Below are 14885 nucleotides of genomic sequence, written 5' to 3' on the forward strand. Positions count from 1 at the left end.
GATAAATCTTGCTCTCAAAGTCCACCTCCTCAATTTGGAATGATTCGTTTTCTATTCATGTATTCCACAGATGCAGGGTACATCAAGTTGATTGTGGAGCTTTAATCCGCTGCTTCTGAGGCTGCTGGGAGAGATATCCCTTTCTCTTCTTTGTTCTCACAGCTCCCAGGGGCTCAGCTTTGGATTTGGCCCCGCCTCTACATGTAGGTCGCCGGAGGGCATCTGTTCTTCGCTCAGACAGGACGGGGTTAAAGGAGGAACTGATTCGGGGGCTCTGGCTCTCTCAGGCCGGGGGGAGGGAGGGGCACCGAGGGCAGGGCGAGCCTGTGACGCCACAGGCCGACGTGACGTTGCACCAGCCTGAGGCGCGCCGTGCGTTCTCCCGGGAAGTTGTCCCTGGATCCCGGGAACCTGGCAGTGGCGGGCTGCACAGGCTCCCCGGAAGAGGGGTGTGGATAGTGACCTGTGCTCACACACAGGCTTCTTGGTGGCGGCAGCAACAGCCTTAGCGTCTCATGCCCGTCTCTGGGTTCCGCGCTTTCATCCGCGGCTCACGCCCGTCTCTGGAGCTCCTTTAAGCAGCGCTCTTAATCCCCGCACCAGGAAACAAAGAGGGAAGAAAAAGTCTCTTGCCTCTTCGGCAGCTCCAGACTTTTCCCCAGACTCCCTCAGGCCACCCGTGGCGCACTAAATCCCTGCAGGCTGTGTTCACGCAGCCAAACCCAGTCCTCTCCCTGCGCTCCGACCAAAGCCCGAGCCTCAGCTCCCAGCCCCACCCACCCCGGCGGAGGAGAAGACAAACCTCTCGGGCTGGTTAGTGCCAGGCGGCACCTATCTTCTGTGCGGGAATCTCTCTACTTTGCCCCCCGCACCCCTGTTGCTGTGCTCTCCTCCGTGGCTCCGAAGGTTTCCCCCTCCGCCACCCACAGTCTCTGCCCTCGAAGGGGCTTCCTAGTGTGTGGAAACCTTTCCTCCTTCACAGCTCCCTCCCACTGGTGCAGGTCCCGTTCCTATCCTTTTGTCTCTGTTTATTCTTTTTTCTTGTGCCCTACCCAGGTACGTGGGGGGTTTCTTGCCTTTTGGGAGGTCTGAGGTCTTCTGCCAGCGTTCAGTAGGTGTTCTGTAGGAGTTGTTCCACGTGTAGATGTATTTCTGGTGTATCTGTGGGGAGGAAGGTGATCTCCCCATCTTACCATTCCACCATATTCCCGGAAGCCCTTTGGCAACTTTTAAAAGTGAAAAAGACAACTGCGGTTGAACACAAAAGGAAAAAATGGGACTTCCCTGTTGGCGCAGTGGTTGAGAGTCCACCTGCCGATGCAGGGGACACGGGTTCGTGCCCCGGTCTGGGTAGAACCCACATGCCGTGGAGTGGCTGGTCCTGTGAGGCATGGCCACTGAGCCTGCACATTCAGTGCCTGTGCTCCACAATGGGAGAGGTCACAACAGTGAGAGGCCCACGTACTGCAAAAAAAAAAAAAAAAAAAAAACTCTAGAATGGATGAATAGCAGAATAACTGAGGCAGAAGAATGCATAAGTGACCTGGAAGATAAAGTAGTGGAAATAACTACTACAGAGCAGAATAAAGAAAAAACAATGAAAATAACTTAGGACAGTCTCAGAGACCTCTGGGACAACATTAAATTCACTAACATTCGAATTATAGGGGTTCCAGAAGTAGAAGAGAAAAAGAAAGGGACTGAGAAAGTATTTGAAGAGATTATAGTTGAAAACTTCCCTAATGTGGGAAAGGAAATAGTTAATCAACTCTAGGAAGCACAGAGAGTCTCATACAGGATAAATCCAAGGAGAAATACGCCAAGACACGTATTAATCAAACTGCCAAAAATTAAATATAAAGAAAAATTATTGAAAGCAGCAAGGGAAAAGCAAAAATAACATACAAGGGAATCCCAATAAGGTTAACAGCTGATCTTTCAGCAGAAACTCTGCAAGCCAGAAGGGACTGGCAGGACATATTTAAAGTGATGAAGGAGAAAAACCTGCAACCAAGATTACTCTACCCTGCAAGGATCTCATTCAGGTTTGATGGAGAAATGAAAACATTTACAGACAAGCAAAAGCTGAGAGAGTTCAGCACTACCAAACCAGCTTTACAACAAATGCTAAAGGAACTTCTCTAGGCAAGAAACACAAGAGAAGGAAAAGACCTATAATACCCAATGCAAAACAATTAAGTAAATGGGAATAGGAACATACATATCGATAACTACCTTAAATGTAAATGGATTAAATCCTCCAACCAAAAGACACCGACTGGATGAATGGATACAAAAATAAGACCCATATATATGCTGTCTACAAGAGACCCGCTTCAGACCTAGAGACTCACACAGACTGAAAGTGAACGGATGAAAAAAGATATTCCATGCAAATGGAAATCCAAAAAAAGCTGGAGTAGCAATTGTCATATCAGACAAAATAGACTTTAAAATAAAGACTATTAGAAGAGACAAAGAAGGACACTACATAATGATCAAGGGATCGATCCAAGAAGAAGATACAACAATTGTAAATATTTATGCACCCAACATAGGAGCACCTCAATACATAAGGCAAGTACTAACAGCCATAAAAGGGGAAATCGACAGTAACACATTGATAGTAGGGGACTTCAACACCCCAGTTTCACTAATGGACAGATCATCCAAAATGAAAATAAATAAGGAAACACAAGCTTTAAATGATACATTAAACAAGATGGACTGAATTGATATTTATAGGACATTCCATCCAAAACAACAGAATACACATTTTTCTCAAGTGCTCATGGAACATTCTCCAGGATAGATCATATCTTGGGTCACAAAACAAGCCTAGGTAAATTTAAGGAAATTGAAATTGTATCAAGTATCTTTTCCGACCACAATGCTACGAGAATAGATATCAATTACAGGAAAAGATCTGTAAAAAATACAAGCACATGGAGGCTAAACAATACACTAATTAATAACGAAGTGATCACTGAAGAAATCAAAGAGGAAATCAAAAAATACCGGAAACAAATGACAATGGAGACACTGTGATCTAAAACCTATGGGATGCAGCAAAAGCAGTTTTAAGAGGGAGAGGGAAGTTTATAGCAATACAGTCCTACCTTAAGAAACAGGAAACATCTCGAATAAACAACCTAACCTTGCACCTAATGCAATTAGAGAAAGAAGGACAAAAAATACCCCAAAGTTAGCAGAAGGACAGAAATCATAAAGATCAGATCAGAAATAAATGATAAAGAAATGAAGGAATGATAGCAAAGATCAATAAAACTAAAAGCTGGTCCTTTGAGACGATAAACAAAATTGATAAACCATTAGCCAGACTCATCAAGAAAAAAAGGGAGAAGACTCAAATCAATAGAATTAGAAATGAAAAAGGAGAAGTAACAACTGACACTGCAGCAATACAAAAGATCATGAGAGATTCCTACAAGCAACTCTATGCCAATAAAATGGACAACCTGGAAGACATGGACAAATTCTTAGAAATGCACAACCTGCCAAGACTGAATCAGGAAGAAATAGAAAATATGAACAGACCAATCACAAGCACTGAAATTGAAACTGTGATTAACAATCTTCCAACAAACCAAAGCCCAGGACCAGATGGCTTCACAGGCGAATTCTATCAAACATTTAGAGAAGAGCTAACACCTATCCTTCTCAAACTCTTCCAAAATATAGCAGAGGGAGGAACACTCCCAAATTCATTCTACGATGCCACCATCACCTTGATTCCAATACCAGACAAGGATGTCACAAAGAAAGAAAACTACAGGCCAATATCACTGATGATCATAGATGCACAAATCCTCAACAAAATACTAGCAAACACAATCCGACAGCACATTCAAAGGATCATACACCATGATCAAGTGGGGTTTATTCCAGGAATGCAAGGATTCTTCAATATACACAAATCTATCAATGTGATAAACCATAATAACAAATTGAAGGAGAAAAACCATATGATCATTTCAATACATGCAGAGAAAGCTTTTGACAAAATTCAACACACATTTATGATAAAAACCCTGCAGAAAGTAGGCATAGAGGGAACTTGCCTCAACATAATAAAGGCCATATATGACAAACCCACAGCCAACATCATCCTCAATGGTGAAAAATTGAAACCGTTTCCACTAAGATCAGGAACAAGACAAGGTTGCGCACTGTCACCACTCTTACTCAATATAGTTTTGGAAGTTTTAGCCACAGCAATCAGAGAAGAAAAGGAAATAAAAGGAATCCAAATCGGAAAAGAAGAAGTAAAGCTGTCACTGTTTGCAGAGGACATGATACTATACATAGAGAATCCTAAAGATGCTACCAGAAAACTACTAGAACTAATCAATGAATTTGGTAAAGTTGCAGGATACAAAATTAATGCACAGAAATCTCTTGCATTCCTATACACTAATGATGAAAAATCTGAAAGTGAAATCAAGAAAACACTCCCATTTACCATTGCAACAAAAAGAATAAAATATCTAGGAAGAAACCTACCTAAGGAGACAAAAGACCTGTATGCAGAAAATTATAAGACACTGATGAAAGAAATTAGAGATGATACAAATAGATGGAGAGATATACCATGTTCTTGAATTGGAAGAATCAACATTGTGAAAATGATTCTACTACCCAAAGCAATCTACTGATTCAATGCAATCCCTATCAAACTACCACTGGCATTTTTCACAGAACTAGAACAAAACATTTCACAATTTGTATGGAAACACAAAAGACCCTGAATACCCAAAGCAATCTTGAGAACGAAACACGGAGCTGGAGGAATCAGGCTCCCTGACTTCAGACTATACTACACAGCTACAGTAATCAAGACAGTATGGTACTGGCACAAAAACAGAAAGATAGATGAATGGAACAGGATAGAAAGCCCAGAGATAAGCCCACGCACATATGGTCACCTTATCTTTGATAAAGGAGGCAGGAATGTACAGTGGAGAAAGGACAGCCTCTTCAGTAAGTGGTGCTGGGAAAACTGGACAGGTACATGTAAAAGTATGAGATTAGATCACTCCCTAACACCATATACAAAAATAAGCTCAAAATGGATTAAAGACCTACGTGTAAGCCCAGAAACTATGAAACTCTTAGAGGAAAACATAGGCAGAACACTCTATGACATAAATCACAGCAAGATCCTTTTTGACCCACCTCCTAGAGAAATGGAAATAAAAACAAAAATATACAAATGGGACCTAATGAAACTTCAAAGCTTTTGCACAGCAAAGGAAACCATAAACAAGACCAAAAGACAACCCTCAGAATGCGAGAAAATACTTGCAAATGAAGCAACTGACAAAGGATTAATTTCCAAAATTTACAAGCAGCTCATGCAGCTCAATAACAAAAAAAGAAAACAAGCCAATCCAAAAATGGGCAGAAGACCTAAATAGAGAGTTCTCCAAAGAAGTTATACAGACTGCCAACAAACACATGAAAGAATGCTCAACATCATTAATCATTAGAGAAATGCAAATCAAAACTACAATGAGATATCATCTCACACCAGTCAGAATGGCCATTATCAAAAATCTAGAAACAATAAATGCTGGAGAGGGTGTGGAGAAAAGGGAACACTCTTGCACTGCTGGTGGGAATGTGAATTGGTTCAGCCACTATGGAGAACAGTATGGAGGTTCCTTAAAAACTACAAATAGAACTACCATATGACCCAGCAATCCCACTACTGGGCATATACCCTGAGAAAACCAAAATTCAAAAAGAATCATGTACCAAAATGTTCATTGCAGCTCTATTTACAATAGCCTGGAGATGGAAACAACCTAAGTGCCCATCATCCAGATGAATGGATAAAGAAGATGTGGCACATATATACAATGGAATATTACTCAGCCATAAAAAGAAACGAAATTGAGCTATTTGTAATGAGGTGGATAGACCTAGAGTCTGTCATACAGAGTGAAGTAAGTCAGAAAGAAAAAGACAAATACCGTATGCTAACACATATATATGGAATTTAAGAAAAAAAATGTCATGAAGAACCTACGGGTAAAGCAGGAATAAAGACGCAGACCTCCTAGAGAACGGACTTGAGGTTATGGGGAGGGGGAAGGGTGAGCTGTGACAGGGCGAGAGAGAGTCATGGGCATATACACACTAACAAACGTAGTAAGGTAGATAGCTAGTGGGAAGCAGCTGCATGGTACAGGGATATTGGCTCGGTGCTTTGTGACAGCCTGGAGGGGTGGGATAGGGAGGGTGGGAGGGAGGGAGACGCAACAGGGAAGACATATGGGAACATATGTTTATGTATGACTGATTCACTTTGTTATAAAGCAGAAACTAACACACCATTGTAAAGCAATTATACCCCAATAAAGATGTTAAAAAAAAAAATGCTGGAGAGGGTGTGGAGAAAAGGGAACACTCTTGCCCTGCTGGTGGGAATGTGAATTGGTTCAGCCACTATGGAGAACAGTATGGAGGTTCCTTAAAAAACTACAAATAGAACTACCATATGACCCAGCAATCCCACTACTGGGCATATACCCTGAGAAAACCAAAATTCAAAAAGAATCATGTACCAAAATGTTCATTGCAGCTCTATTTACAATAGCCCGGAGATGGAAACAACCTAAGTGCCCATCATCCGGATGAATGGATAAAGAAGATGTGGCACATATATACAATGGAATATTACTCAGCCATAAAAAGAAACGAAATTGAGCTATTTGTAATGAGGTGGATAGACCTAGAGTCTGTCATACAGAGTGAAGTAAGTCAGAAAGAAAAAGACAAATACCGTATGCTAACACATATATATGGAATTTAAGAAAAAAAATGTCATGAAGAACTTAGGGGTAAAGCAGGAATAAAGACGCAGACCTCCTAGAGAACAGACTTGAGGTTATGGGGAGGGGGAAGGGTGATTTGTGGCAAAGCGGGAGAGAGGCATAGACATATATACACTAACATACGTAAGGTAGATAGCTAGTGGGAAGCAGCCGCATAGCACAGGGATATCAGCTCGGTGCTTTGTGACCGCCTGGAGGGGTGGGATAGGGAGGGTGGGAGGGAGGGAGACGCAAGCGGGAAGAGATATGGGAACATATGTATGTGTGTAACTGATTCACTTTGTTATAAAGCGGAAACTAACACACCTTTGTAAAGCAATTATACCCCAATAAAGATGTTACAAAAAAAAAAAACAAGAAAATATATAGGTGAAGTGTAAAAGGGTTGGAATAGATATACCATAACAGTAAAAACAAAACAACAACAACAAAACTGGAGTGGCTAAGAAAATATCAGAAAAAAATTACATTTTAAGACGAAAATTTTTACTAGCGACAAAGACATTTTAAAATGATAAAATGATTATTCCATCTAGAATGCATAATAATTATAAACTTATATGCACCTAACAACAGGACTTCAAAATACAATGAAGCAAAATCGGCACAACAGAAAAGAGAAACAGACAGTTCTACAATAATAGTTGGATACTTTAATACCCTTCTTTCAGTAGCAGAACAACAGAAAATCAACAAGAAAATAAAAACCTTGAACAGCATTATCAATCAAGTAGACCTAACAGCCATCTATAAAACATTCCACCCAACAGCATCAGAATATACATTCTTTTCAAATGCACATGGATATACTATATGCTAGGCCATAAAACAAATTTCAGTACATTTTAAAGGACATAAACAATACAAAGAGTGCTCTCAGATGACAACAGAATGCGATAAGAAATCGTTAACAGAAAGAAATTTGTTGAAAATCACAAATGGAAATTAAAGAATATATTCCTAAATAATTCATGGGTCAAGTAAGAACTCATAAGGGGAATTAGAAATAATTTGAGATGAATTAAAATGAAAGTATAACATATGAATACTTGATTGGTCCCACATACTCTTCTGAAAAGCAGAGGGGTTAGACAAAGAGATCTAAATTAATTAAAAAATCATTTATTATTCTGGGAATAAAAAGAACTGGGCTTAGTCTCAGTTTTGCCTTTATCTTTGTGTCTGTTGATTATCTTGGAATAGTCATTACATAGTCAAAATACAGTTGCCAGCTCAGGAATCAAATACTGTCATCTCTAGGGCTACCATAACAAGATACCACAAACTTGTTAGCTTAAAAGAACAGAAATTTATTTTATCACAGCTCTAGAGGCCAGAAGTTCAAACTCAAAGTGTTGAGAGGGCCATGTTCTTTCTGACGCCTCAAGGGGAGGATCCTTCTTTGTCTTAACCAGATTCTGGTGGTGGCCATCAATCACTGGTGTTGGCAGTTGTTTGATTTGCAGCTGCATCACTCTGGTCTCTTTCACTGTTGTCACATGGAATTGTCTCTGTGTGTTTCTGTCTCTGGAAACAATTTGAATAGAAATTTCTATTTTTAAAAAACAAACTGTTGATTATTATGCTCTATTTAGATGCTTCCTATAACCCACACCCACCTCCATTTCCCCATATGTATTTGAGAAGGAAAGAGGAACTCCTCTGAGCTATCATATTGGAAAGAATCAATAATACAATGTTTTACTAGAGATGCCTCTTATCTAAAATATTTGAATTAAATATAAAATCTGGGGAAATTATCACCCAGTTTCCCTCCTCTAGAGGCATGTTCTAAATGATAGGCAGCAGAATATTTTATACCCATGAGGTTTGCTGACATTATTGATTTGGTCCAGGATCTGTATTTTCTCTCTAAAGAAAACAGTATTCTCTCTTTACTTTCTTTAATATATAATGTTGGTGTCTTAAGTTTATTGTCAGAGAGGATGCTTATATTTCAAACGGTTTGGTTGTATTTCACCAGTATTATTACAAGATAGTCAAACAATGGCTGGGCTCCAGGATAGACCTCAGTCCCTGTGTTCCACTGGGATACTGATCTGAAAGCCACTGTTTTCTTATATTCCAAAGACCAAATAAATAAAACAAATAAATAAACAAACAAAAAAAACAAGTCAATGAAACTATTTTAAAACCAACTCTCTTTTCTTCCTCATCCATGTTAATTCTCTTCTACCTAAAATTGCTTCCTGGAAGTGATTTTTATGTTTCTTAGAGCTTCTTTATGTATATATCCACACTAATGCATATAAAACTGTGCCTTGTAGATCTTATACTTTTTCCATTTGAATAACTATTTTCTCATGTCATATAGAGTTTATCCATTGTCCTAGATATGCATTTTTCCTGTGTATTTGAGCATCATAGGAAGATAAATTCTACTCTTGAAAATGTTAACTGGTCACTGAGACACAGAAAGCTATTATTCTTACCAGTTTTCAATAGTGAGTAGATTCTGTAGGGGTGGAATTTTAAGATGTAAGTACACTGTTTTTCTACACTCAAATTCCGTTCCCCTTATCATAGAAATTGACCAGTGAAGTGTGCTGCTGACTTTTCAGAATCCGTGTACATATAATCCATTAGGTTATTAGATATAAGATTGGTCAGAAAAGCATACTGTGAAATGTTGCTTTTATTTAAACTCCCACTATTTTCACTACATGGTTTCAAGATTTTACTTCATTATTGTCCTCTGGTGGTGGGCTCTGTGAACTGCATATTTACGGGTCTGGAGCACATATCTACCCGGAGGTATACAACTCCTCAGGTACCAGCTAAAGAGTAGATGATAAGAAGCATTCAGATTTATTAAAACTCATTAAGAATATCAGTAGCCTGACTGTTGTTTCTAAAAATATAAAATATTTATCCTTCTGTTGTCAAACAACCGTATTTCATGAAAAGAAGTGTAAATCCTTTTTTGCTTGCAATAGAAGAACTATAATTGAAGATATTCTTCATTTGGACCAAATACCTTCTCTGAAAATATAAGTTAAAATAGGAGTTGAAATTTCCAAAATATTCTTTAGGAAATAAAACTCCACATATAATTTCAAATTATAATTTAATTTTACCTTAAATTTAAATATCTATATTGAATTTAAGGAAGGAAGAAAGAAAGAAGAAAAGAAAGAAAGAAAGAAAGAAAGAAAGAATGGAGGGAGGGAGGGACGGTGGGAGGAAGGAAGGAAGGAAGGAAGGGAGGAGGGAAGGAAGGAAAAAGGAAAGAAAGAAAGAAGATAAAGTAAAATAAAGTTATTAAATTAAAAAATACTTATTAAGAAAAAAAATTAAGAAAAAAAACGAACGGATAGAACCTTTGGATAAATGGTGGAAGCAAAGCTATACAGACAAAATCTCATACAGAAGCATACACTTACAAACTCACAAAAAGAGGAAGAGGGGAAAAAATCATAAATCTTGCTCTCAAAGTCTACTTCCTCAATTTGGGATGATTCTTTGTCTAAATGAGGGAAGGAAAGAAGGAAGGAAGGAAAGAAAGAAAGAAAGAAAGAAAGAAAGAAAGAAAGAAAGAAAGAAAGAAAGAAAGAAGATAAAGTAATATAAAATAAAGTTATTAAAATAAAAATAATTATTAAGAAAAATTTTTTTTAAAAAAACAGAAGGATAGAACCCTAGGACAAATGGTGGAAGCAAAGCTATACAGGCAAAATCTCACACAGAAGCATACACATACACGCTCAGAAAAAGAGGTAAAGGGGAAAAAATGATAAATCTTGCTCTCAAAGTCCACCTCCTCAATTTGGGATGATTTGTTGTCTATTCATGTATTCCACAGATGCAGGGTACATCAAGTTGATTGTGGAGCTTTAATACGCTGCTTCTGAGGCTGCTGGGAGAGATTTCCCTTTCTCTTCTTTGTTTTCACAGCTCCCAGGGGCTCAGGTTTGGATTTGGCCCCGCCTCTGCGTGTAGGTCGCTGGAGGGCGTCTGTTTTTCACTCAGACAAGATGGGGTTAAAGAAGCCGCTGATTCGGGGGCTCTGGTTCACTCAGGCCGGGGGGAGGGAGGGGCACGGAGTGCGGGGCGAGCCTGCTCCACCAGAGGCCAGCGTGACTTTGCACCAGCCTGAGGCTCACCATGCATTCTCCCGGGGAAGTTGTCCCTGGATCCCGGGAACCTGGCAGTGGCGGGCTGCACAGGCTCCCCGGAGGCGGGGTGTGGATAGTGACCTGTGCTCGCACACAGGCTTCTTGGTGGCGGCAGCAGCAGCCTTAGCGTCTCATGCCCGTCTCTGGGGTCCGCGCTTTTAGCCACGACTCGCGCCCGTCTCTGGAGCTCCTTTAAGCAGCGCTCTTAATCCCCTCTCCTCGCGCAGCAGGAAAGAAAGAGGGAAGTAAAAGTCTCTTGCCTCTTCGGGAGCTCCAGATCTTTTCCTGGACTCCCACTCCCCACCCCCCCCCCAGCCGTGGTGCACTAACCCCTTCAGGCTATGTTCACGCCACCAACCCTAGTCCTCTCCCTGCGCTCCGACTAAAGCCCGATCCTCAGCTTGCAGCCCCGCCCGCCCCCGCGGCTGAGCAGACAAACCTCTCGGGCTGGTGTCACGGGCTTAGTTGCTCCATGGCATGTGGGATCTTCCCGGACCAGGGCTCGAACCCGTGTTCCCTGCACTGGCAGGAAGATTCTTAACCACTGCACCACCAGGGAAGTCCCTAAAGCAATTATTTTTTTAACTCTATGGCTTTAAATAATCCTTGGATCTGAAATTCCCTGTACCCCTGAGCTACGTAACCACAGGCCCCTCTGCCCTAAATCCTTTTCTTACACTTTGTAGCTTTTTAAGCAACGCCCCTCTTTAGGAAGACATAATCCCTTCTCTGTAGAAAACATGAAAGACCTGAACAAATCAAGATTTCTCCATGGAGAATTCAGCTAGTCCTGTGCTTAGCTCCGAACAAGGAAATCCATGTCTACACCAAGCAGCCATTACCCGGACTAATGCCTGACTTGAATAACAAGCAAATTATTGTGCTTTTAGTTGTACCCTGCTGGGTCACAAAGCACGTGTGAGAGAGGAATGTGCCCAGCTTCTCCAGGAGAAACAGGTCAGGCCTCTAATCCTCCTTTTCTGTCACCTTCCCCTCCCCCTTTCCAATCCTTTCTCTTCTCAGCAGAGCAGAGGGAAAAAAAAGAGACAGCTAAATTATGTTTAAAATGGAAGAGTCTAAAAGAAGAAAAACGGCGGTAAGTACTGACTTGGGAGAGGATGCATTATCTATCCACAGCCTCTGCAGTGTGGGCCATTTGAGGACAATCAGTGTTCTTACCGGCTTGCTGGAGGGCGATATCTGCGAGCCTAAACCAGGCTTTCTCAGCCTCAGCACGACTGCTGGGTGGGGTTGGATGCTTCTTTGCTGTGGGCCTGTCCTGTGATGGCAGGACTTTTAGCCTCGCATAAGCTGTGACCATCCAAAGTGTCCCAAGACACTTTCAAATGTCTCCTGGGTGCAAAATTGCCCCTGGTTGAGAACCACGGCCCCAAGCCCTTCCATATTGGGATGTACTTGCTCTCTCTCCCATTCTCTCCCCCCCCCCATACACAAAACCCAAGAAAATCATGGTTCCTGTGTTAAAACTGGGGAGATCAACGTGCTCTTCATGTAGGTAGAATGAGCGGAAAGGAAAAAGACACTGACTTGTGTGTAGTCAGGGGACAGAGTGGGAACCCGCTCAACGCCAAGACTGAAAAGAGTCTTAGGATGTGGGTGTGTTTCTGGCTCCCTCTGGGAAGTGGCAATGCCCCTGGTTGAACAAGCCAACTTTCGAACGCCTCTACCCTGTGCACTTTGGAATCGGGCTTGCTGTGGGCGAGATGAGGAGTGATGGCGAGGCTGCAGAGATGAAGGCGTCTGTGAAGGTGCTGACTGTCTCCTCCCACACTACTTGGGACAGGGGAGAACTATCCAGCTTCACAGAGATACCCATTGCTCAGACAATGACGATCCTGTCTTGGACCTAAACATCGGGATGAAAGAGGGCTACTGACAAGACAGACGTTCTGCAAGCATGGGGTTGCACTTTCATTACAGACATTGAGGCAAACATTTCACTCCTGGTGATATAAGACCTCCCCTATTTTTAGGAACTTACAAGAAGCAGTATTGCTTGTTCTTACCGGCCAGAAGGAAAGGCGGGAGAACGAGCACACTGCAGTGAGCCCCCATATCCACTAGATGGCGGTGTACATCTTCCTCAGCAGCCAGGCGGGCAGCGCTCCGGGCAGCTCGTTGGCCTAAGCAAGACAAGGGCCACTTTTCTTTCCGGAGACAGGCGTCTCTTCTCATTGTGGGCACAAACAGCCCCAAACAATTGCACTGACCACACAGCTCTAAGCCACGTTCCAGGGCACTGCCGTCTGTTCAGGAGTGAATGCTGGGAAAATGAACCACGCTGCTAATTTGCTTGATTGGGGGGAAAATAAGATCTCAAGTGACAGTGGGTGTAATTTATTTTTCCAACAAGAATAGGGGCAAAGCCATTTCATCCACCACCACCCCCCCACACAACTGCTACCATAAATGAAAGCAATCACCTAATTAGTCCTGAATTACTAACTGGCAGGGTAAAGATCTGCTGGAAGTCAAGCTGAAGTGGGGAGTCTGGAGAAAGGGATGTGATTTCTGCAGGGGAAGAGGGGAGGGGTAGGGCGGGGTGGGAGGGGCGGGAGGGGAGGGGAAGGCCTGAAGCCCATTGTGAGGTCCTGCGCCCCTGTGGTCTGGGGGCCGTGCTGGCCCTGACCCTGGGAGAAAAAGAGGCTCAGTGATGTCTTCAGGCCGTTCATTTTGTGCAGGAGAATGACTTTATAAAGTGAAGGAAAAAGAACCTGTTGGAGAAAACCTATCCGAGAGTTTCTCTGAAAATGCTACAGATGGAGATGAACTGGCTTGGGAAGGAGAGCACAGCCCTGTGGCGCCTGGCCACCCCGCTGCTGGTGGACCCCCCCCCCCAGGAAGGTTCTGTCACGGAAACGACAGGCAGATCTGAAACCAAGTTGGGCTTTACGTCATTAAGAAATCCCCCAAAGGAATGGAATAAAGGCCTCCTTTCACATTTTGGGTTTTGCATGTGTCCTGAGCAAGCGCCTCTTCCCCAGCTGAGACAGCGCGCTGTCCCCGCGACCCAGTGAGCGGCCCTCGTCCTGCGGGGAAAGCAAAACAGCAGCGGGGTGGGTGCGCGCCCAGAGCTGCCCCTCTCGCAATTGATTTGTTCAGGGATGACTTCTTGCGTTCTAGTTAGATGTGACTTTAATCGAAGTGCTTTCCTAAGGCGATTTATCACAACTGTGAACAGTCAGTCTGCACAGCTGCTGCTCTTTTAGGGAAACGCACAGGCTCGGGAGGCGGAGGGGCCGGCGCGGGCTCCCCTCTTTCCCACGGACCGGCCCGCGTGCCCCTCCCCACCAGAAATATGTGCGCCGCGTCCTCAGAGGCCGCCGCTTCTGTGCTCTGGCTCCTCTGCTGTTTCTGGCTGCTGAACAGCCATCTCCTCTCTCCTGGGAGGGGCAGCTGGTTTCCTTTTGGGGCGCTCCCCTTCTCCCCGTCTCAGCTCCTGCAGCGGAGACGAGGCTGCCCCTCTCTCCCTGCACGCTGTGGGCTGGGTGTGCAACCCGGCTCGGGCCACAGTCCCCCCCGCCCCCCGTCCCCACCGACCCCGCTCGGTGCCCACCACAGCCGGCAAAGCCCACACGGGGCGCCCAGTTAAAGCTGAACCGCAGATGAAAACCACGACTTTTTAGGGTGCCTTCAACATTGCATGCAACATACTTCTACTAAAAAAATTACTGTTTATCTGAAGTTCAGCTTTAACGAGGCGGGCATCCTGTATTTTGTCTGGCAGCCTTCTTGGTTCTAAAGAAAATGTTTGTCCAGAGCAGGTCAAATTGGAATCAGCCTAGGACTTTTAACTGGAGCTTTGGGGAACAAATACTTAAAAGGTATCTGTTGGGACTGCTAGGCTGGTAGGATTCATGCTTGCAAC

At 43.0% G+C, this 14885-nt stretch overlaps 2 protein-coding genes across 2 annotated transcripts in view; one reads left to right on the forward strand and one right to left on the reverse strand.

Moving 5' to 3' along the window:
* Window positions 1–7567, forward strand: part of LOC125961768 (receptor-interacting serine/threonine-protein kinase 2-like) — a 30588-nt gene extending 23021 nt beyond the window's left edge. The window contains exon 6 of the mRNA XM_049700661.1: window positions 71–7567. Coding sequence (XP_049556618.1) covers window positions 71–105 — 35 coding nt within the window. The 3' untranslated portion in view covers window positions 106–7567. The remainder of the gene's footprint in view (window positions 1–70) is intronic.
* LOC125961761 (UDP-N-acetylglucosamine--peptide N-acetylglucosaminyltransferase 110 kDa subunit-like) overlaps window positions 1–14885 on the reverse strand; it is a 149917-nt gene that overhangs the window by 42006 nt on the left and 93026 nt on the right. The gene's annotated exons all lie outside the window — the stretch shown is intronic.

The sequence above is a fragment of the Orcinus orca genome, chromosome 17 (assembly GCF_937001465.1).
Source record: "Orcinus orca chromosome 17, mOrcOrc1.1, whole genome shotgun sequence".
Classification (NCBI taxonomy): Eukaryota; Metazoa; Chordata; class Mammalia; order Artiodactyla; family Delphinidae; genus Orcinus; species Orcinus orca.